This window comes from Balaenoptera acutorostrata, chromosome X (genome assembly GCF_949987535.1).
Source record: "Balaenoptera acutorostrata chromosome X, mBalAcu1.1, whole genome shotgun sequence".
Taxonomy (NCBI): Eukaryota; Metazoa; Chordata; class Mammalia; order Artiodactyla; family Balaenopteridae; genus Balaenoptera; species Balaenoptera acutorostrata.
The window spans coordinates 56,604,700-56,626,758 of record NC_080085.1 but is presented as its reverse complement, the minus strand read 5'-3'; the positions used below and the strand labels follow the sequence as shown (position 1 = coordinate 56,626,758).

The window sequence follows — 22,059 nt, the reverse complement described above, 5'->3', positions numbered from 1 at the left end:
AATTTTATTCCTTCTAGAGGGGCCTCAGTCTCCCCATATGGATCATCAAGGGAATGAGGTTAGGTTGTCTTAAAGAATCCTTTTGGGATTCCATGAGAATATGTTTTCAATTATCTGATGGTTTGAAGTTTTAGCCAGTTACCAAAGAGGAGAAAAAAAATAAACCATAATGAAATGTGCTGTCGTATGAGTACTGAGGTGTCTGTTACTCTATTTGAGGTGAGTTCAAGTAGATATGAATGGTATTTCTTTATTGGGTAACAGGCAGCTGGGACTAAGATGAGTTTTAAGCTCCCATCTACGATTCTGAAAATTGTTTTATAGAATGTGCATTTACATATGTAATCATAGGCTTCTTGTTGTATCAGTTTCATCTTTTCCCCACTACCCCGCCACCTTTCTTTTTCTTAGGCAGCCTAAAAAGTAAAAGGCAAGAAATGTTTTGGCATCAATATCTCATCCTGTACAGACAGGCTTCATTCTATGGACTGATTCTCCCATTCAGATTGGAAGGATAAGTAGCCCTTAGCTGTGCTTGCAAATGCTCATCAGTTTGTATATCTGTTTCTTTAGGATATTTCTGGCCTATGAGGAAGGGATAGTGTACATGATAGAATTTACATTGCTGTGGGAGAAAGGGCACTGTTCTTATTGACATCTTCAGAGAGATACAACTATTCTAGATAGTTGGAAAACTGGACAGGGTGGAGAGAATGTGGGGCAAGACCAAAGAACATTAATAAAAATCAGAAATGAGAGCACTTGACTGAGTTTTATCCAGTTCCTAGCCCTGTAAAGAAATCATACCATGAATCCAGTTTTCAGCTGGGAGAACTCAGTCAAAAGCATATCCTCTCTGGAAAGTCACCTAGTACTGCTGGCGATGTAACTAATTTTTGATTATACCACTAATTTCATTGTATCTTGTGGTGGTCGGTACATGAATGTGACTCACTTTGGCTAGGGACACTGTGGAACAAAAGCAGGGGTTTTGGGTATTGGTTGTTTGTCTGGCCTGTAGCCTCTCTCCAATGTCCTTTGTTCCCAAACTCTGGGTGGAATGGAAACAACAGTCATAGCAACCCCTCACATGTGTAGCACAATTTGGAGTTTCCGGAGCACTCTCACATACATTATCTCATTTTTCCCTTGAACATCATCCACGGTAGTTTCTGTACCTTTGCTCCCACTTGGGAAGACTGTTTCAGCAATCATTAAAGTGATATTTTCCTCTCATAATCAGCCCAAAGATTGATGGTCTTAATTATATCACCATATTCTTGGCTACACAGTTCTTTTCTCCCCTCCCTTTAACATTTTTTTTCAGCAGTTCCAGACACTAACTAAATATTTATATATTTTTTAGCTTTTTCTCTCCCTCAATTTACAGTCTTTTAAGTTATGTTTGCCTTTTTTTAGATTTGTGCTTTTTTGTTGTGGATGTGTGTGCTTCCACATGTTTTGAAGGAGAAAGATTTTAACTCACATGGTTAACATTTGCTTTTGGCTGAATTGAAATGATCCAACTGGATATTAATTCTATCTGTACAGTAACAATTGTTTTTAATAAAATTTTCTTTATTTTTCTACTCCAGCATCTTTATTCTTGCTGAGCCATTATCTGTTGCTCTGTACACCAGAGTAAAGAACAAGGTAAATAGATGTGACTTCTTTAATTTTGCACAGCTTCCTTCATTCTCCTCTGTTGATATACTAATCCTGACATTACTGGACCAAATGTTGCTATCACTAACAGTTGAAATTCTTCAGCCACTTTGGAAATGGAAAGAGAAGCTTGTTAAAAACTGTAACAACCACCTGTGGTCTCTGAATTATTTCTATCCCATGCACATATTGTGATATGCTTGAATATTAAGACAATTTACTTTTGTCACATACCAACAAAATAATGTATTTCCAGTCTTGATGCTCCTTCACCTCCCTGTACCAACAGCTGACACTGTTGCTCACCTTTTACTTCTTAAAACCTTGCCCTGTACTGTCCCATCTGAGTTCTATTCTTTCTTCCCTGGATTCCCCTTCTTGGTTGCTGCTGACTAATCTTCCTCTTCCAGCTTCACATATGGATGTTCCTTAGTGTTTTGTCCTTGGCATTTTTCTTTGCTCATCTAAGCCTCTGCCATGATTTACCTAGGCCAATGGTGCTCTACCTTCTGAAGATTTTATTTAATTGGTCTAGGGAATAGGTATGTTTTAAAGTACCCCAGACGATTCTGATGTGCATCCACGAGATGGTATTTTTATGCATTTGACTTATCTCTAGCCCCAACTTATGTTCCACATATTTTAATTGCCTGCTAGGCACCACAACTGACATGTTCCTTTGTCCCCTCAAACTTTCCATACTTAAAACAATTTGAAAAACTGAGTGCATTGTCTCTTTTTTTCCTAACAAGCAACTCCCCTTTCACACTTTTTGTGCCCTGAGGTTCTCCTGGTTTCCCAGGCAGAAACCCTCAGAATCTTCTCTGACTTATGTCTTTCTCTTGGCTCTCACATCCATGTAATTGTAAGGTCCTATGGACTTACTTTGTAAGATCTGTATCTCCCACCATCACTTCCTTCCTGTTCTTATTGCTACCATCTTTGTCCTGGCCCTTGTCTCCTAGGGCTTGAGCAGTAACCCTGTCTAGCCATTCTTTAAAGCACAGATTAGTATTCAAAAAATACCTTTGTCCCAACCTAAAAGATTGCTGATGAAATAGTAAATTTAAGTGACAGCCTGGGAGGACCTTCATTCCCTATTTTAGAGTTCAATACTGCCTTGGAAAGCATGCCAAACTCATGAGTCTTAAATCACCTGTGAGTTCTGGCTTTATTTAATGCTAGTTAAATAAATTTAGAGGCATTTTATTTTCTTTAAGCCACAGTTTTAAAAATCTATGAATTGGTGATAATAATCCATGGCTTATTCTCAGGGTTACTGGAAGGAAATATTGAGCTAACTGATATGAAACCCTTTCAAACTGTGAAACCTTTCGCTCAGACAGAAGATTGTTACCATTATTTTGTAAATTTTTACCATTCACTCATCCAACAAATATTTATTTAGTGCCTATTGTATGCCAGGCACTGTTCTAAGCAGGGGGGATGAAGTAGTGACCACAACAGGGCTATGATCTCATGGTGCTCACATTCTAGTTGGGGTAGAAACAGGCAATAAAGAAGTAAATAAGTAAGATGTAGTGTGTGTCAGATGGTCACAAGTGCTACTGAGAAGAATGAAACAGGAGAAGGGATAGGGAATATGGAGGGAACTTGCAGTTTTGAAATAGTGGTCAAGAAATCTCACTAAGAAGATAGTTTGTGATCAAAGAACTGAAGAAGATGAGGAAGGTAGTCATGTGGATATCTGGGGGAAAACATGCCTGAATAAGGGAACAGCAAGTGTTAAGGCCTTAAGGTAGAAGCATTTCCTGGTTAGTTTGAGGAAGAGCAAGGAGGTTGGCATGGCTGGAGTTAAGGGAAGAATAGGAAGAATAGTAGATCATGGAGTCAAAGAGGTGATGGGGCGGTAGGCAGATCATCTAAAACCTCATTGACCATTATAAGGACTTTAGTTTATTGAGTGAGGTGGAGAGACATCGATGGATTTTGAGGTTGGAAATGACATGATCTAACATGTTTTAAAAGAACCATTCCACCCTTAGCCCTTATAACTCTATCACCCATTCTTTCCAGAAAAAAAAAAAAAAAATGGGTAGGCCCCAGGTTACTCCCTCACCAAGTTCCCTCTGAATATGGGGGAACAGAAAGACTTTTTTCTGACTGCACCTTATATTCAGGTGAAACATACAAGAGCCAAAAAGAGCCCTTAAAACAATGATTTTCAAAGTTGGCTGCACATGAGAATCACCTGGTGAATTTTTAAAATTCCAAATACATCAGAATCTCAGGAATGTGACCCAGGTATAAGTGTTTTTTTGAAGCTCCCAAGGTGCAGCCTATACTGAGAACCACTAGTCAAAGAGATTGACCAAATCCTCATGGTATGATTGGGACCTTGAGTTTGGCAGTGGGAAGGATCATGCTTCTGATGGAAGAGCTGGACCTGGGACCACTCACCATTCTGAGGAATGCAGAATTCACAAATACTTGGGCAGGAGGAAGATAAGATGTTTGATAGTTTGGAAGCAGATAATGGGCAAGAGAAAGCTGGGATAGGAGTAACCCTGGGCCAGGCCAGGAAGGAGAAGCCTGAGAGCCAGCACCAAATGATAAAGCAACATCTGAATTATAGGCCAAGCATCTGGAAATGATGAGGGCACTGCACAGATTAGAAGCTTGATTTTCAAAGAAAGCACTGTTCTCACGGCCAGACTGAGCAACTACTTTGATTTTTGCCAGTCCTCTGCACGTGGGTGACTGGGTAGGCTCACAAGGAGAGGAATGGGCAGGGCATGGACCAGCTGCTGTCTTCCTCATCCTTTTTAATCCCACACCTCCTGCACTGCCCAGGAAAAGCAAATATCTTCCATGAAGTCCTGAGTTCTTAATTTAGACCTGTCATCTTGTTCGGCCCACCCGTCCTAGAGACAGAATGTTTCATCCCACAGGCATGTGCAAGTTGAGAAGAGCAGCAATCGTAAGCTGTGGCCAGAGGCAGCTGCACTGGCAGTAGTCTGAGTACCTAACATCCAGGAGAAACTTAGCCAACATCAATTTTTTAGGGCACAATGAGCTCATGTGGGAATTATTATTAATGTCAGCCTCATTACTTCTCCTTTTCCCTGTCAGGTTGCATTCTTATTTTCCTAGGTTATTTTTTTTTGGAAGGGAGGGGATCATGACAGGGGGATGGACAGAGTGAGCAGTCACATGACAGAGACAGACAAAATAAGGAGATATTCTAGTCATCTTGCCACTTGTCAGCCCCTCTGGTTAAACCCAATCAATATACCCAAATAACACTTATTAGATAAATTTGGGTAAAAAAAAATCATTTGGAGGCATATATAAGAATATTCATAGTAGCTTTTAAAATTTTTAATTTGGGGAATAACTTAAGCAATGTCTATTAGAATGATACAGGGTAGCTCACAGTATTAAAGAAAAAGCTGAAGAACTAGGTTTTTTAAAAAATTGAAACATAATTCACATACCATAAAATTCACTTTTTAAAGTGCATAATTCACTGTTTTTTAACATATTCACCAAGTTGTACAACCATCACTACTATCTAGTTCCAAACCATTTCATCACCCCGAAATGAAACTCATATCCATTAAGTAGCTATTTCCCATTCTCTCCTTTCCCCAGCCCCTGGCAACTACTAGCCTACTTTCTGTCTCTATGAATTGCCTATTCTGAACATTTCATATAAATGGAATCATATAGTTTTCCTTTTGTGTGGCTTCTTTCACTTAGCATAATATTTTCAAGTTTCATCCATGTTGTAGTCCTCATCAAGTACTTCATTCCTTTTTCTGGCTGAATAATATTTAATTGCATTGATAGACCACATTTTGTTTATCCACGTAGTTGATTTACATTTGAGTTGTTTCTACATTTTTGGCTATTATGTATAATGCTGCTAGGAACATTCATGTACAAATTTTTGTGTGGATATATATTTTCAGTACTTTTGGCTATATACCAAATATTGGAAGTGCTGGATCATGTGGTAACTTTATGTTTAATATTTTGAGGAACTGCAAAACCATTTTCCAAAATGACTGCACCACTTTACATTCTCACCAGCAATATATGAGGGTTGCAATTTATCCACATCCTTGCCTTGATCCTTAATCATCCCCTTTTTTATTATAGCCACCTTAGTGGGTATGAAGTGGGATTTCATGGTGATTTTGATTTGCATTACCCTAATTGCTAATGACGTTGAGCATCTTTTAATATCCTTATTGGCCATTTTTATATCTTCTTGGAGCAATGTATATTCAATTACTTTGCCCATATTTAATTAGGTTATTTGCATTTTTATTGTTGAGTTATAAGATTTCTCTATTATTATATATATATATCTTATCAGTTCTCTATAATTTATAGGGTTTTTTTTCTCCCATTATGTGGGTTGTCTTTTTATTTTCTTGATATTGTCCTTGAAGCACAAAAGTTTTAAATTTTGATTAAGTAAAATTTATCATTTTTTCTGTCTTGTTGCTTTCCTTTTGGTGTTGTATCTAAGAAACCATAACCTAATCAAAGGTCACAAATATTTATACCTATATTTTCTTATAAGAAAGAAATATTTAATTATAAACATTTTTATGTTTTCTTATAAAGCTCTTTTAAGAGTTTTATAGGTTTATATCTTTCATTTAGAGCTTTGTTCCATTTTGAGTTAATTTTATACATGGTGTGAGGTAAGGGTCCAATTTGATTCTTTTTTATGTGGATACCCAGTTGTCAAAATGCCTTTTTTTGAAAAGCCTGTTCCTTTCCCATTGAATTGTCTTGGCACTCTTTTTGAAAATCAATTGACCATAGTATAGCAACTTTATTATAAATGGCCACAAATCAGAAACAGCTCAATGTCCATCAACCAAAAAAAAATGCATAAATAAATTGTGTCATATCCATACAATGGGGTACTACACAGCAATGGTAAGGAATGAATATTGCTACATACAGTGTAATGGATAAATCTCACAGACATTACATTGAGCAAAGAAAGCCAGAAACAAAAAAAAAGTGCTCTTTTTTTGAAATATTTATTTAGTTATTTATTTGGCTGCACAGGGTCTTAGTTGTGGCACGTGGGATCTTCTTTTGCCACATGCGGGATCTTTTAGTTGTGGCATGTGGGATATTTAGTTGCAGCGTGTGGGATCTAGTTCCCTGACCAGGGATCAAAACTGGGCCTCCTGCATTGGGAGCACACAGTCTTAGCCAGTGGACCACGAGGGAAATCCCAAGAGTGCTCTTATATGAATCCAATTTATATGAAGTTCAAGGACAGGTTAAACTAATAATTGTGATAGAAGCCAGAATAGAAATTGCCTGGGAGAAGGGGATGGCATTGACTGGGAAGGGGCATGAAAGGGTCTACTGAGGTAATGGAAAGGTTTTGTATCTTTATCTGAATAGTGTTTGTATGAGTATATACATATGTCAAAATCTTATAGGTCTGTCTATATTGCTGACTTATACAGCAGTTTGGAAGATTCAGACATATCTTCTGTGACATTTTAGAAGAGTGTTAGCTGCAGTTATAGGATGCTTCAGAGTAGCTCTGATTTTCTCAAAACCTAATTATTCTCTCTCACCTTCTCTTAAAATAAAAAGGCAGTACATCTACCACAGGACACTGCTGACCACAGGGAAGAACTTTACATAAGGTCTGAGTTTGTCCCTGGGTAATAATTTAGCCATTATTAGACAATTTTACCCATATGCCCTGACTTCTTCAGAACAGATCAGAGTCTATGTGGCTTTCTTCTCTTTTGAAAAGGCAATTTGTTAAACTTATAATGAAAGACAGTTTAACTTGTATGCTTTGGATAAACAGTTTGACAAAAGAAGGGGAAAAAGTCCTTTGTTCATCCCCTGGGACCTGATATGGGGATTTGGCAATATGCCTGACTTGCCTAGACACAGGTCTCAAAGCCAAAGTTAGAGGGACATGTTAAAATTCATGCCACATGATGTTTATTACATGGGAGGGGCTCTGGATACTAAACAGAATAGGGTGTCTCAGACACCCAAAGGCCAGAAACAGCTGCTATGGAGATTTCAGATGCCTATATCAGGAGCTTATCTCAAGGGCAGGACTGCTCTTTGGCTCCTGATGATGTTTTTCTGTTTTTGTGGGCAAGAGAAGGAGACAGGGGAGTTGTCCAGACCAGTATGCTGGTCCTGTGCCCATGACATTTAATTCCCTTGTCATGAGGGCTGTGAGACCACTGATGGTTTTTGTTCTTAATGAGAAGATGGGGTAGGGAGGGGAGTGTACCTACTGAGGGTGACACTATGGGCCAGTAATCAAAACAACATAGGAGGGAGCATCTTCAGCTTGTGCAAAAATGGATTTTGTAGCCCACTTTCTTCTGAATGAATGCATGGGAAAGAATGGCCCAGTTGATGGTGGGAAAAGGTGCATTCAAGCAAAAATGCCAGACAGGATGACTTACCCCATCGCTATTGGGGACTTTTGAAGGAAGGAGTGATGGTCCCTCAAGGTGCACATTCACACTCTCCTCTCTTCTGACTGGAAGTACATACTTAGGACTCTCAGTACTTTGAGAAGCCACCTGAAGTTCACCTTGGCATGAGGTTAAGGAGTGAACAAAAGAATCTCACCCCACCTTTCTCTTTGAGCAGTGCAAGCCCCATGTATCAGTTACTTACATTAAAATTCATCTTTGTAGAAAACTCACTCTCTACATACTTAACTCTGTCTTATTTTGTATAACTTTTCAAATCCTTCAGAATGCTTTGATGGACCTTAGCTCATTTAATCATCCCAAGAGCTATATAAAGTAGGTGAGGAATATACTTCCCCCTTTCTTCAAATTAAGTTACTAAGGCCAGAAAAAATAAAGTGAATCATACAGGATCATAGATTGAAAGAAGAGCCAAGTAAGTTGACCAACCATCCCAATTTACCTGAGACTGTCCCAGTTTTAACACTGAAAGTCCCATGTCCTGAGGAAGCTTCTTAGTCCTAAGCGAACCTGGATGATTGGTTACCCTATATCCAGGAAAGAACCCATATCTCCCAACACTCTGACCAATGCTAGTGCCACTGCCCTATGCCATTTGTATTATGAGAACTGTTATCCGATTAGTGTTTCCTTTTCTCTACACCATAGTGTACCAGCACATTTCTTCATGCTGGGTCATTCTCCCCTCCTACCCAGCCAAGGACAGAAGCAATGACAGCTAGTTCTCCTCAAAGTTAAAGACAGTTTTGGCAAAAGGGAACCATGTTTCAGCTTTCTCATCCACAAAAGAAGGATGATAATCTCTATATTTCTTACCTCACATGGATGTTGTATGGATCAAATATAATGGGTATTAAAGTGCTTTCTAAACTGTTAATAGCTGGAAACATGTGAGAGATTGTGGTTATTCTCTACTCCCTAGGCAGAAACCAGCTCCTTGTCTTATTCTCTTTCCAGTTCAGCAAGTGTTATAACCACTAACTGTGTGAACTTTGGTGAATCCCTTGGTCTCTGTGCTTCATTTTCCTCATATGCAAAATTAGGCTAATAATAATTCTTGATATGGTTGTTTTAAAGGTTGAATTATTACTTGTAAACCATTTAAGAGTTCTTGGCACATGGTCAGTGCTATATATGCATTAGCTGTTTTGGGTTGGCTTTCTCAACCCTTATAACCCAGGATCAGAGACTAGATTAAGAGGCCCATAAACCAATTGAAATGGAAGCCACTACTTACTTTGAAATCCCTTTCCACTAGTTCCCTAATTGTTATGTTCTGTACCCATAGCATTCCCACCATGGATTGCCAAGAAAATGAGTACTGGGACCAATGGGGACGGTGTGTCACTTGCCAACTCTGTGGGCCTGGACAAGAGCTCTCCAAGGTAAGTCCCCCTGGTCAGGATACTTATTTCTGTCACATCTTAGGAACCAGACTGGCAACCAAGAGAGTCCAAGATTAGGAGAGTCAGCCCCATCTGTGTCTAATCAGTTTAGTAGATAAAACAAACCAAAGATTATGACAGGGGACTTCTCTGGTGGTCCAGTGGTTAAGACTTCACCTTCCAATGCAGGGGGTGCGGGTTCGACCCCTGGTCGGGGAGCTAAGATCCCACATGCCTCAGGGCCAAAAAAACCAAAACATAAATCAGAAGCAATATTGTAACAAATTCAGTAGACTTTAAAAAAAAATGGTCCACATCAAAAAAAAAAAAAAAACAGAAAACAAAAATTATAACAATAGCAGTCACAGCTCCATTAAGAAGTCAAACTAGCAGCATCAGGGGCAGGGGAGGATTCCATGAGATAGTGGGGTATTTCAAGAGTAAATGTGTAATGCAAAGGCCTAGGAAGGCTGTTTGGTATTAGGGACATACGTCAACTAAAGCAGGGCCCACTTGTTTGGGGCTCAGGAACCAGATATCAGGTCTTGGGAATGGGAAAGAGAGAAGAATTGAGTAGCCTGAAATGTGGTCTCTGTCTAGAGGGACTGGGCCACTGAGGAAACTGCAAGAGAGGCTTCGTTGATGGGGAACTAGTGAGGGTCTAGAATCCCAATTAGTGGTAAGGGTCAGAACAAAACCACCCACAAAGCAGGGATTTTATACACAGCCCTGGCTTGCAGAGCTGGAGCTGCTTAATTGTTCCTGCTTCAGGTCCTTGTTGGTCCCAGAACCTGGGGATGGTATTAAATTTAGGCTGCAGCTGGGAGCACAAAGGCTGGGAACAGACAGCCAGCAGATTTTTTCTTTTCACACTCATATATTTTATGCAGTCGTTCATTAATTCAGCAATTACTTATTGAACACCTACAAAGTGGCAGGCATGGTTGTAGCCACTGTGGGTATGGTAAAACAGATAAAATTATTTGCCTTCATGAACCTTACCTTTTAATTAGTGGAGCAAACAATGAACAAGATACATACATAGATATGGATGTATGACAAGAATTATTTACAGTGACCTGATACAGAGTGACTGGGTGGCTGCTTAGATCAGGTAGCAAGGGAAGGCCTCTCTAAGGAGGTGCCTTCTGGGGAGAGGATACAGCTAGTGCAGAGTTCCAAGGTGAGAATGAGCTAGGCATGTTCAAGAAAGAGGAAGAAGGTAAGTGCAGCTGATGATTGGTGATTGAGAGGTAGAGTAGTACATAATGAGGTCACAGAGGGAGGTATCGGCCAAACCATGGGAATCTTTAAGTTTATGATGAGAAATTTTAATTTTTTAAAAAGCACACCAGGAACCCTTTGGATGATTTTAGGTAGGAGAATGACATGATACTCTGACTGAAACAAAATGTATCAATTATTTAGCCCGCCTCCTTCCTACCTCCCTATTTCACAAATGAAGAGACTAAGGTCCAGGGATATTAACAGACAAGCACTAACTCTAATTTTAACTCTTTACACATAGCATTCTATACCACAGTGGGGTGCCCACATGGTTAACAAGGGATCCCAAGTCCAAGGAAAAGTCTTCAGAAGTTAGGTCATGCTAGACATTAGGATGGACCCAATGGAATAAGCTACTTAGCTTGACAATTTTAAATATCACATTCATCTTCATGATCAAAAGTCTTGGCACTCCTATAAAAACAAGCTCTGAGAAGTGTTCCTGTCATGTACATGGTCATTACCTTTAAAACCATCCATATTTACAAACCTAAACTTCTCCAAGGGAGAAAAACAGGTCTTTCTGTTAAACTGCTGTTACCGAATTCTCAAAAAGTGGCCCATGATGAAATGTGCATTTGTCTAAGCACCTCTTTGGTTGTCATTTATTTCAGCACCACTAGAAAGCTCAGAAAAAATGAATGAACTGCAGTATTGTGTTCCTGCAACTGCTTTATGTAAAAACAGCTTGTACTTGTATAGCAGTCTGTATTTTGTAAAGAGCTTTCATGTGCATTATCTCATTTGGCTCTCAAGTCTCACCAAGAAGGTATTATTAGCCCCATTTTAGATGTTGAAACTGAGACTCAGAGAGCATATGTGACTTGGTCAAAGTCACAGTGGTTCAGTAAAAATTGGATACACATGGGTTTGAGTCCCAGCTTTGCTGTGGGCAAATTAGTTAATCTTTGATTAAATTAGGATGTACTAAGTTAAAAGTAACATAAAACTTACCAGTGACTTGAACCATAAACACATTTATTTATGTAATGAAATTTGGAAGCAGGGATCCTTGTGGTTGGGTGGGCAGATCAACAATATTGTCAAGGACCCAGGCTCTTTTTATCCTACATCCTGGGCACCTTGTTATTTTTTCCTCATGCTTGTGGCCTCTTGGTTACCATAACTCAAAGCATTACATCTTCACATCAGAGTCAAATTCAGGAAGAAGGAGCAGAGACAAAGTAGCATGACGTTGTTAGTGAAGAAGTATTTTCCTAGAAGCTCCCCAACAGATTTCCCTTTGTATGTTATGGGCCAGAGTTGGGCATTATAAGTATCTCAAAACTGCTGGGAGTGCTAGGACATGAATGCCTGGCAAACAAAAATGGGATTTCCATAATGGACTAAGACCAATCAAGAATCACTTCTTGGACTTCCCTGGTGGCGCAGTGGTTACGAATCCACCTGCCAATGCAGAGGACAGAGGTTCGAGCCCTGGCCCGGGAAGATCCCACATGTCACAGAGCAACCAAGCCCGTGTGCCACAACTACTGAGCCTGAGCTCTAGAGCCCACAAGCCACAACTACTGAGCCCGTGTGCCACAACTACTGAAGCCCGTGTGCCTAGAGCTCATGCTCTGCAACAACAGAAGCCACCGCAATGAGAAGCCCACACACCACAATGCAGAGGAGCCCCGCCTCGAGGCAACTAGAGAAAGCCCTCGCGAAGCAACAAAGACCCAATGCAGCCAGAAAGGAAGGAAGGGAGGGAAGGAGGGAGGGAGGAAGGAAGGAAGGAAGGAAGGGAGAGTCAGTTCTTGAGGTTGGTGACTTTGCCACCCAGAATGAAATCAGTGTTCTGTTAGTAAGGAAGAAAATGGGCAATGACTTTTGGATAAGGAGCTAACAGCATCTGACACAGTCTTGTTTTTATAATTTCTTTTATTTACTTTCAAAGTTCACTCATATGAACCATAAACATCACTGTAAGTAAATCTTTAGAGAAAATCAACACTCTTTCCTCAGGACACATTTTTAGAAGTATAATTTTCAAGCTAAATAATGCATACAGTTTTAAGATTCCTGTAATATATTAGCAGATAACACTTGTGTTTTTTTTTTTTTTTACTAATTTCCACTATAATTACATTTATTTTCAACAGTTCATGGAATTCTTATATCCTAGAAGCCTAACCACACATAAATAATGTGTGTTTCTATCATCTATTAATTTTATGTCTTCCTTTGTAACATTAAATTACTAACATATGAGGACTTTATGTTAATTTTTTTTTACTGTTTTCTATTTGATAGGGGAAAATATCACCTTTTGGTGTTTGTTTATTTGCAGTTTTGTGAACCGTTTCTGTTTGCTTGTTTTTTCTGTTCTATTCATTGTTTATTGTTCATTCTTCACTCAGGTAAGGCACCTGAGTAGAAAAACAGATAGCAGAATATGGGGTATTTTAAAAATCATTTATATAATGTGTAATACTTTTAAAAATCAGAAATGGTTTTGAATTTTATTTCATTTTATCATTCATTATCTCTTGACTATTTCATGTATGTCCCTTTGATATATTAATTTGATGACATATATTAATAAATTCCATAATTAAAGTATCTTGCATCCTGAGGATAATTTTATTGTGATTTTGGATTAAATGCCCTCTTATGTTTTATAAGTTAATATTTTATTTATAATAAATAAGTACTCAGTGCTATCAGATTCAAAACTTATATAAGAACTGTGCTAGCTTGGTAAAATTAATTAAGAAAATCAATATTTCTCTGGTTATAAAACTGGTTAGTAGCAAAAGAGTTTTGGGGGACTTGATCATTTGAACAAATTTTCTTTGCTTCCTCATTAGGAAAGAAAATTTTCAATATAAATTTTTCATGATGATTTCTTCCTTTTTAATTTCTTAAGAAATGAAACATCTGTTTATTCAAGGAATTCTTGTTGAGGGCAATTTGATAGTGTTTATCCACTATGCCCATCTCTGCTCTTAATTGGTGTACTTAAACCATTTATATTTAAGGTAATTGTTGATATGTTAGACCATTTGATCATTTTATTTTTTTCTGTTTCTTGTTCTTCCGTTTGTCTTTTCTTGCCCCCCTGTGGGTTACTTGAACATTTTTTTTTAGGATTCCATCTTGATTTATTTGTAGTGTTTTTGTACAGTTTCCTTGAAATCATTCTGGGTACAGTAAGTCACCTACAAAGTCCAAGTTGCGAACTTTCAAAGATGTGAAAATACATTCCATCAACATCAGGCGTGAGTGAAATTGAAGCGTGCTTTCCGGCTCCTATTGCTGACGATCCTTCAGCTCTACCATCTCCCACCTCCTCTCCCTCCTGCAGTCAGTAACTCTTCTTGCCTGTTCACTCAATGCCAGCCCCTGTATGCCAGCTGTTGTACTGTACTACTATACTTTTCAAGGTACTATACTGTAAGATTCAAATGTTTTCTTTATTTTTGTGTTTGTTTGTTTGTTATGTATTATTTGTGTGAAAAGTATTATAAACCTATTACACACAGTACTATATAGTCGATTGTATTAGTTGGGTACCTAGGCTAACTTTGTTGGACTTACGAACAAGTTGGACTTAATGAACATGGTCTTGGAATGGAACTCGTTCGTATGTAGGGGACTTACTGTATTACAATATACACATGTGACTTAACACTCTCCACTGTTATCAACATTTTACCATTTTTAGTACTGTATGGAAACATTACTTCTACTTAGGTTCCTTTACTTTCCTCACTTTCAAATATCATTGCTTTGTGTATCAGATAATTTTATGTTTTTTCTTTTAATCATTAAACAATATATAAAACTCATGAGAAGTACAGTTTATTGTATATAGCCATATTTTTGTTCTTCCAATGTTCTTTTTTTCCTTCCTGATGCTCCAAAATTCCTTCTTCTGTCATTTTATCATTTCCTTTCTGTTTGAAATTTTCTTTCTGTTTGAAGAACTCCTTTTAGCTATTCTTTAAGGGTACATCTACTAGCAACAAATTCTTTTAGTTTTCCTTTGCCTTAGAATGTCTTTATTTCATGTTAATTCCTGAAGGATGGTTTCAATGGATATAGAATTTGAACTTTTGACAGTTCTTTTCTTTCAGCACTTGAAAAACATTGACCACTTCATTCTGGCCTCCATGGCTTCAGATAGAAACCTGCTGTCATTCCTATTGGTATGGTCTTTAGTTAACGTCATTTATTTTGCAGCTACTTCCAAGATTTTTTCTTTGTCTTTAGTTTTTAGAACTTTCATTACAATGTGTATTGGTGTTCATTTCTTTGAATTTCTTCTATTTGGGAATTTCTCATCTTCTTGAATCTGTAGATCTTTTGCCAAATTTGTGAAGTATTCAACTTTTATTTCCTTGAAAATATTTTCAGACACATATTTTCCTTCTCTTTTCATGAGTCTCTGATAATATAATTGTTTGATCTTTCATTGTTGTCCCACAGGTCCATGATAGCATACATTCTATTTTTGTGTCCTCAAGTTCAGTGATTCTATTATCTGTTATCTCCTCCCTACTATTGAGTTCATACAGTGAGATTTATTTTTTATTTTTATAATTTCTATCTAAAATTACATATTTTTATAATTCCTATTTCTTTTTCGAGATTTTTAATTTCTCCTTTTGTTTCAAGATAATTTGTGATTGCTTGTTGAAACATTTTATGATGCCTGCCTTAAAATCCTTGTCAGATCATTCCAACATCTGTTTCATCTAAGTGTTGGTGTCAGTTGATTGCTTTTTCTTATTCATGTTGTAGTTCCCTGATTCTTGTTATGACAGGAGATTTTTCTTTCATATTTTGGACATTTTTGTCAATTATATTAGGAGACTCAGGGTTCCAGTTAAATCTTTTATTTTAGCAGGCAGTTACCTGTTTAGGTTTATCACACAGGTCCTAGCCTACTTTTGTGAGTCTGGTTCTAACAACAATTTAATTTTCAGGGTCTTTGTGGTTGTGATTTTGGTCTGTGTGGTTTATCTGGTGCTGCTATGGCTCTCACTACTCTCTGCTGGTGCTGCCTAAGGGGTGTAAGGAATTGGGCCAGGTCACTGGTGCATCTAGATTAGAGGAAGGAAGTCTCTGAGTTGTGGGAGAAAGGATATTTCTCAGGCCAGACCACTTCCTGTGATAGGATACCACTGAAATGCACCATGGCCACACATCCCTAGGTGAGGGAGAAGTCTCAGACGACAGGACAAAGAGGCCTCTTGGACTGGTTATGTGTTGTTTTGAAATCCCCCTTGCACCCACTGCAGCCTGGTGTCTCTGTTATGGAAGAAGTTTCCCAGGATGGGTCACTTGTTGTGATACATCATTATGCCTCAAGCCTGCTTATTTGTGAAACATAGATGATAATGCACAACTTACAGAGTTTTGTGGAGAATAAACAAGAATATAAGACCATGAGAGCAGGAATTTGTCTGGTTGATTCAATTTAGTCACAACATCCAGAATAGCATCCTGACACATAGTAGTTGCTCATTAAGTATTTTCCAAATTAATGACTTGATGAATAAAATAAAGAGGCATGGCTAACACATGGTTATTCTCAATAAATGCTAGTTAGCTAGCTCTCATCATTCTCTTCTCTAGCAAGTGAACAAGGGAGGAGTGAGGCTCATGTCTTTTTACTCCAATGCTCTTTTTCTTTTTTTATGATTGGAGTAGGGGCCCATCCTACTCCAATATAACTTCATCTTAACTAATACATCTGCAGTGACCTATTTCCAAATAAAGTCACATTCTTAGTTACTGGGGTTTAGAATTTTAACTTTTGAATTTTGGGAGGGACACAATTTAACCCGTAGCACTACCTCACTAAAGTGCTGTGTGAGGATTTGCTGTAATTATTACTAGTAAGTAGACATATGAAAGAATTACAATATAAATAATTATTATTACTATTTGAGGCCCTACTATGTGTCAGGGACTATATTGTTATACTTCTTTTTTTTTCTTTTCTTTTTTTAAATGTTTACTTATTTATTTCTTATTAGTCATCCATTTTATACACATCAGTGCATACATGTCAATCCCAATCTCCCAATTCATCACACCACAACCCCCAGCCCCCGCCACTTTCCCCCCTTGGTGTCCATACGTTTGTTCTCTACTTCTATGTCTCAGTTTCTGCTCTGCAAGCCGGTTCATCTGTACCATTTTCTAGGTTCCACATATATGCTTTAATATACGATATTTGTTTTTCTCTTTCTGACTTATTTCACTCTGTATGACAGTCTTTAGATGCATCCACGTCTCTACAAATGACCCAAATTCATTCCTTTTTATAGCTGAGTAGTATCCCATTGTATATATGTACCACATCTTCTTTATCCATTCCTCTGTTGATGGATGTTTAGGTTGCTTCCATGTCCTGGCTATTGTAAATAGTGCTGCAGTGAACATTGTGGTACATGACTCTTTTTGAATTATGGCTTTCTCAGGGTATATGCCCAGTAGTGGGATTGCTGGGTTGTATGGTAGTTCTATTTTTAGTTTTTAAGGAACCTCCATACTGTTCTCCATAGTGACTGTACCAATTTATATTCCTACCAACAGTGTAGGAGTGTTCCCTTTTTTACATCCTCGTCAGCATTTACTGTTTATAGATTTTCTGATGATCTACATTCTGACCGGTGTGAGGTGATACTTCATTGTAGTTTTGATTCACATTTCTCTAATAATTAGCGATGTTGAGCAGCTTCTCCTGTGTTTGTTGGCCATCTGTATGTCTCCTTGGGAAAAATGTAATTTTAGGCATTCTGCCCATTTTTGGATTGGGTTCTTTGTTTTTATGATATTGAGCTGCATGACCTGTTTGTATACTTTGGCAATTAATCCATTGTCAATTCTTTCGTTTGCAAATATTTGGTTGACAAAAAAGTTCATTTGTGTTTTTCTGTGCCATCTTATGGAAATCCCCGAACTGACATTTTGGCCAACACAATATATTTTGTCTCATTCTGAGGGTTGTCTTTTCATTTTGTTTATGGATACCTTTGCATTGCAAAAACTTTTAAGTTTAACTAGGTCCCATTTGTTTTTCTTCTTATTATCATTACTCTACGTGGTAGGTCAAAAAAGATCTTGCTGTGATTTACAACAAGCAGTGTTCTGCCTATGTTTTCCTTTAAGAGTTTTACAGGGTGTGGCCTTACATTCAGGTCTTTAATCCATTTTGAGTTTATTTTTGTGTATGGTGTTAGGGAGTGTTCTAATTTTATTCTTTTACATGTAGCTATTCAGTTTTCTCAGCACCACTCTTTGAAGAGACTCTTTTCTCTCCATTGTATATTCTTGCTGCTTTGTCATCTATTAGGTGACCGTAGGTGCGTGGGTTTAACTCTGGGCTGTCTATCCTGCTCCACTCATCTATAGTTTTGTTTTTGTGCCAGAACCATACTGTCTTGATGACCATAGCTTTATAGCATAGTCTGAAGTCAGGGAACCTGTTTCCTCCAACTTCATTTTTCCTTCTCAGGATTGATTTGGTTCTTCAGGGTCTTTTGTGTTTCCATACAAATTGTAAAATTTTTGAGCTAATTCAGTAAAAAATGCCATTGGTTATTTGATAGGAATTGTGCTGAATGTGTAGATTGCTTTGTGTAGTATAGTTATTTTCACAGTATTGATTCTTCCAATCCAGGAACGTGGTATATCTCTCCATCTGTTTGTGTTGTCTTGGATTACTTTCATCAGTATCTTATAGATTTCTGAGTACAGGTCTTTTGCCTCCTTAGGTAGGTTTATTCCTAGTTATTTTATTATCTTCGCTGTGACGGTAAATGAGATTGTTTCCTTAATTCCTCTTGCTGATTTTTATTGTTAGTGTATAGGAAAGCAAGAGATTTCTGTGTATTAATTTTGTATCCTGCAACTTTACCAAATTCATTGATGAGCTCTAGTAGTTTTCCTGTAGCATATTTATGAGTTTCAATGCATAGTATCATGTCATCAGCAAACAGGGACAGTTTTAATTCTTCTTTTCCAATTTGGATTCCTTTTACTTCTTTCTTCTCTGATTGCCGTGGTTAGGACTTCCCAAACTATGTTGAATAATAGTGGCATAAGTGGACATCCCTGTCTTGTTCCTGATCCTGGAGGAAATGTTACAGTTTTTCACCACTGAAAATGATGTTTGCTGTGGGTTTTTTGTATATAGCCTTTATTATGTTGAATTAGGTTCCCTCTTTGCCAACTTTCTGGGGAGTTTTTATATAAATGGGTGTTGAGGGGAACCTTCAAGATGGCAGAGGAGTAAGAAGTGGAGATCACCTTCCTCCCAAGAAATACATCAAAAATACATCTACATGTGGAAAAACTCCTACAGAACACCTACTGGACACTGGCAGAAGTCCTCAGACTTCCCAAAAGGCAAGAAACTCCCCACGTACCTGGGTAGGGCCAAAGAAAAAAGGAAAAACAGAGACAAAAGAATAGGGACGGGACCTGCACTTCTGGGAGGGAGTTGTGAAGGAGGAAAAGTTTCCACACACAAGGAAGCCCCTTCACTGGTGGAGATGAGGGGTGGAGGGGGGATGAGCATCGAGGCATGGAGGAGAGCACAGCAACAGGGGTGCAGAGGGCAAAGCAGAGAGATTCCCACACAGAGGATTGGAACTGACCAGCACTCACCAGCCTGCAAGGCTTGTCTGCTCACCCAGTGGGGCTGGTGGGGGCTGGGAGCTGAGGCACAGGGTTCGGAGTTCAGACCCCAGGGAGCAGACTGGGGTTGGCTGCATGAACACAGCCTGAAGGGGGCTAGTGCACCACAGCTAGCTGGGAGGGAGTCCAGGAAAAAGTCTGGACCTGCCTAAGAGGCAAGAGACCATTGTTTTGGGGTGTGCAAGGAGAGGGGATTCAGAGCACATCCTAAAAGAGCTCCAGAGATGGCGTAAGTCACGGCTATCAGCACAAACACCAAAGAAGGGCATGAAATGCTAAGGCTGCTGTTGGAGCCACCAAGTAGCCTGTATGCAAGCACAGGTCACTAGCCACACCTCCATTCCCGGGAGCCTGTGCAGCCCTACATGCCAGGGTCCCGTGATCCAGGGACAACTTCCCTGGGAGAACACATGGCGTGCCTCAGGCTGTTGCAACATCATACTGGCCTCTGCTGCCCCAGGCTCGCCCCGCATTCCATACCCCTCCCTCCACCCGGCCCAAGTGAGCCAGAGCCACCTAATCAGCTGCTACTTTAACCCCATCCTGTCTGGGCGGAAAATAAACACCCTCAGGTGACCTTCACACAGAGGTGGGGCGAAATCCAAAGCTGAAACCCAGGATATGTGCAAACAAAGATGAGAAAGGGAAACTACTCCCAGCAGCCTCAGGAACACCAGAATAAATCTCCACAATGAACTTCATGTACCCTGTATCTCTGGAATACCTGAATAGACAATGAAGCATCCCAAAATTCAGGGGGTGGACTTTGGGGGCAAATGTAGACTGGGGGTTTGCATTCTGCATCTAATTTGTTTCTGGTTTTATGTTTATCTTAGTTTAATACTTAGAGATTATTATTACTTGTAGATTTGTTTATTGATTTCTTTGCTCTCTATCTTTATATATATGTATATTTTTCCTTTTCTCTTTTGGTGAGTGTGTATATGCATGCTTCTTTGTATGATTTTGTCTGTACAGCTTTACTTTTGCCTCTTCTCCTAGGGTTCTCTCTTTCCTTTTTTTTGTTTGGTATTTTTTTTTCATAGAGTCTTTAGTGCTTGTTATCACTGGTGGATTTCCTTTTTGGTTTGGTTGCTCTGTTTCTTTTTTTTTTAATTAGTTTTTTTTTATTTTTTGCTTTAAATAATATTTTAATTTTAATAATTTTGTTTCTTTTCTTTTCTTTCTTTCCTTCTTTCTTTTTTCTTCTCCGTTTTCTTCTGAGCCGTGTGGCTCACAGGGTCTTGGTGGTCCAACTGGGTGTCAGGGCTGAGCTTCAGAGGTTGGAGAGCTGAGTTCAGGATACTGGTCCACCAGCAACCTCTTGGCCCCATGTAATATCAAATGGCAAAAGCTTTCCCAGAGACCTCCATCTCAACGCTAAAATCCAGCTCCAGTCGATGACAAGCAAACTACAGTGATGGACACCCTATGCCAAACAACTAGCAAGACAAGAACACAACACCACCCAATAGCAGAGAGGATGCCTAAAATCACAGTGCACAGACACCCCAAAACACACCACCAGACGTGGTCATGCCCACCAGAAAGACAAGATCCAGCCTCATCCACCAGAACACAGGCACCAGTCCCCTCCACCAGGAAGGCTACACAACACACTGAACCAAAATTAGCCACTGGGGACAGACACCAAGACCAACAGGAACTACGAACATGCAACCTGCGAAAAGGAGACCCCAAACACAGTAAGTTAAATAAAAGGAGAAGATAAATATGCAGCAGATGAAGGAGCAAGGTAAAAACCCACCAGAACAAACAAATGAATAGGAAATAAGCAGGCTACCTGAAACAAAATTCAGAGTAATGATAGTAAAGATGATCCAAAATCTTGGAAATAGAATGGAGAAAATACAAGAAACGTTTAACAAGGACCTAGAAGAACTAAAGAGCAAACAAACAATAAAGAATAACACAATAAATGAAATTAAAAATTCTCCAGAAGGAATCAATAGAAGAATAAATGATGCAGAAGAACAGATAAGTGACCTGGAAGATAAAATAGTGGAAATAACTACTGCAGGGCAGAATAAAGGAAAAAGAATGAAAATAATTGAGGAAAGTCTCAGAGACATCTGGGACAACATTAAACATGCAAAAATTTGAATTATAGGGGTCCCAGAAGAAAAAGAGGAAAAAAACGGGACTGAGAAAATATTTGAAGAGATTATAGTTGAAACCTTCCCTAATATGGGAAAGGAAATAGTCAAGTCCAGGAAGTGCAGAGAGTCCCATACAGGATAAATCCAAGGAGAAACACGCCAAGACATATATTAATCAAACTATCAAAAATTAAAGGAAAAATATTTAAAGCAGCAAGGAAAAAGCAACAATTAACATAAAAGGGAATCCCCATAAGGTTAACAGCTGATCTTTCACCAGAAATTCTGCAAGCCAGAAGGGAGTGGCAGGGCATATTTAAAGTGATGAAAGGGAAATGCCTACAACCAAGATTACGCTAACCAGCAAGGATCTCACTCAGATTCGATGGAGAAATTAAAAGCTTTACAGACAAGCCAAAGCTAAGAGAATACATCATCACCAAACCAGCCTTACATCAAATGCTA

At 38.8% G+C, this 22,059-nt stretch overlaps 1 protein-coding gene across 7 annotated transcripts in view; it reads left to right on the top strand.

Moving 5' to 3' along the window:
• The window catches only part of EDA2R (ectodysplasin A2 receptor), a 73,434-nt gene that overhangs the window by 4,222 nt on the left and 47,153 nt on the right, over positions 1 to 22,059 (top strand). For 4 of the 7 annotated variants that reach the window (XM_057538876.1, XM_057538879.1, XM_057538878.1 and 1 more), the window contains exon 2: positions 9,433 to 9,529. In XM_057538876.1, the coding sequence (XP_057394859.1) occupies positions 9,443 to 9,529 (87 nt within the window). In that variant the 5' untranslated portion in view covers positions 9,433 to 9,442. Of the gene's footprint in view, positions 1 to 1,595; positions 1,654 to 9,432; positions 9,530 to 22,059 lie in introns of those variants that run through there. The other 3 variants (XM_057538880.1, XM_057538877.1, XM_057538881.1) reach the window with 2 other exon arrangements.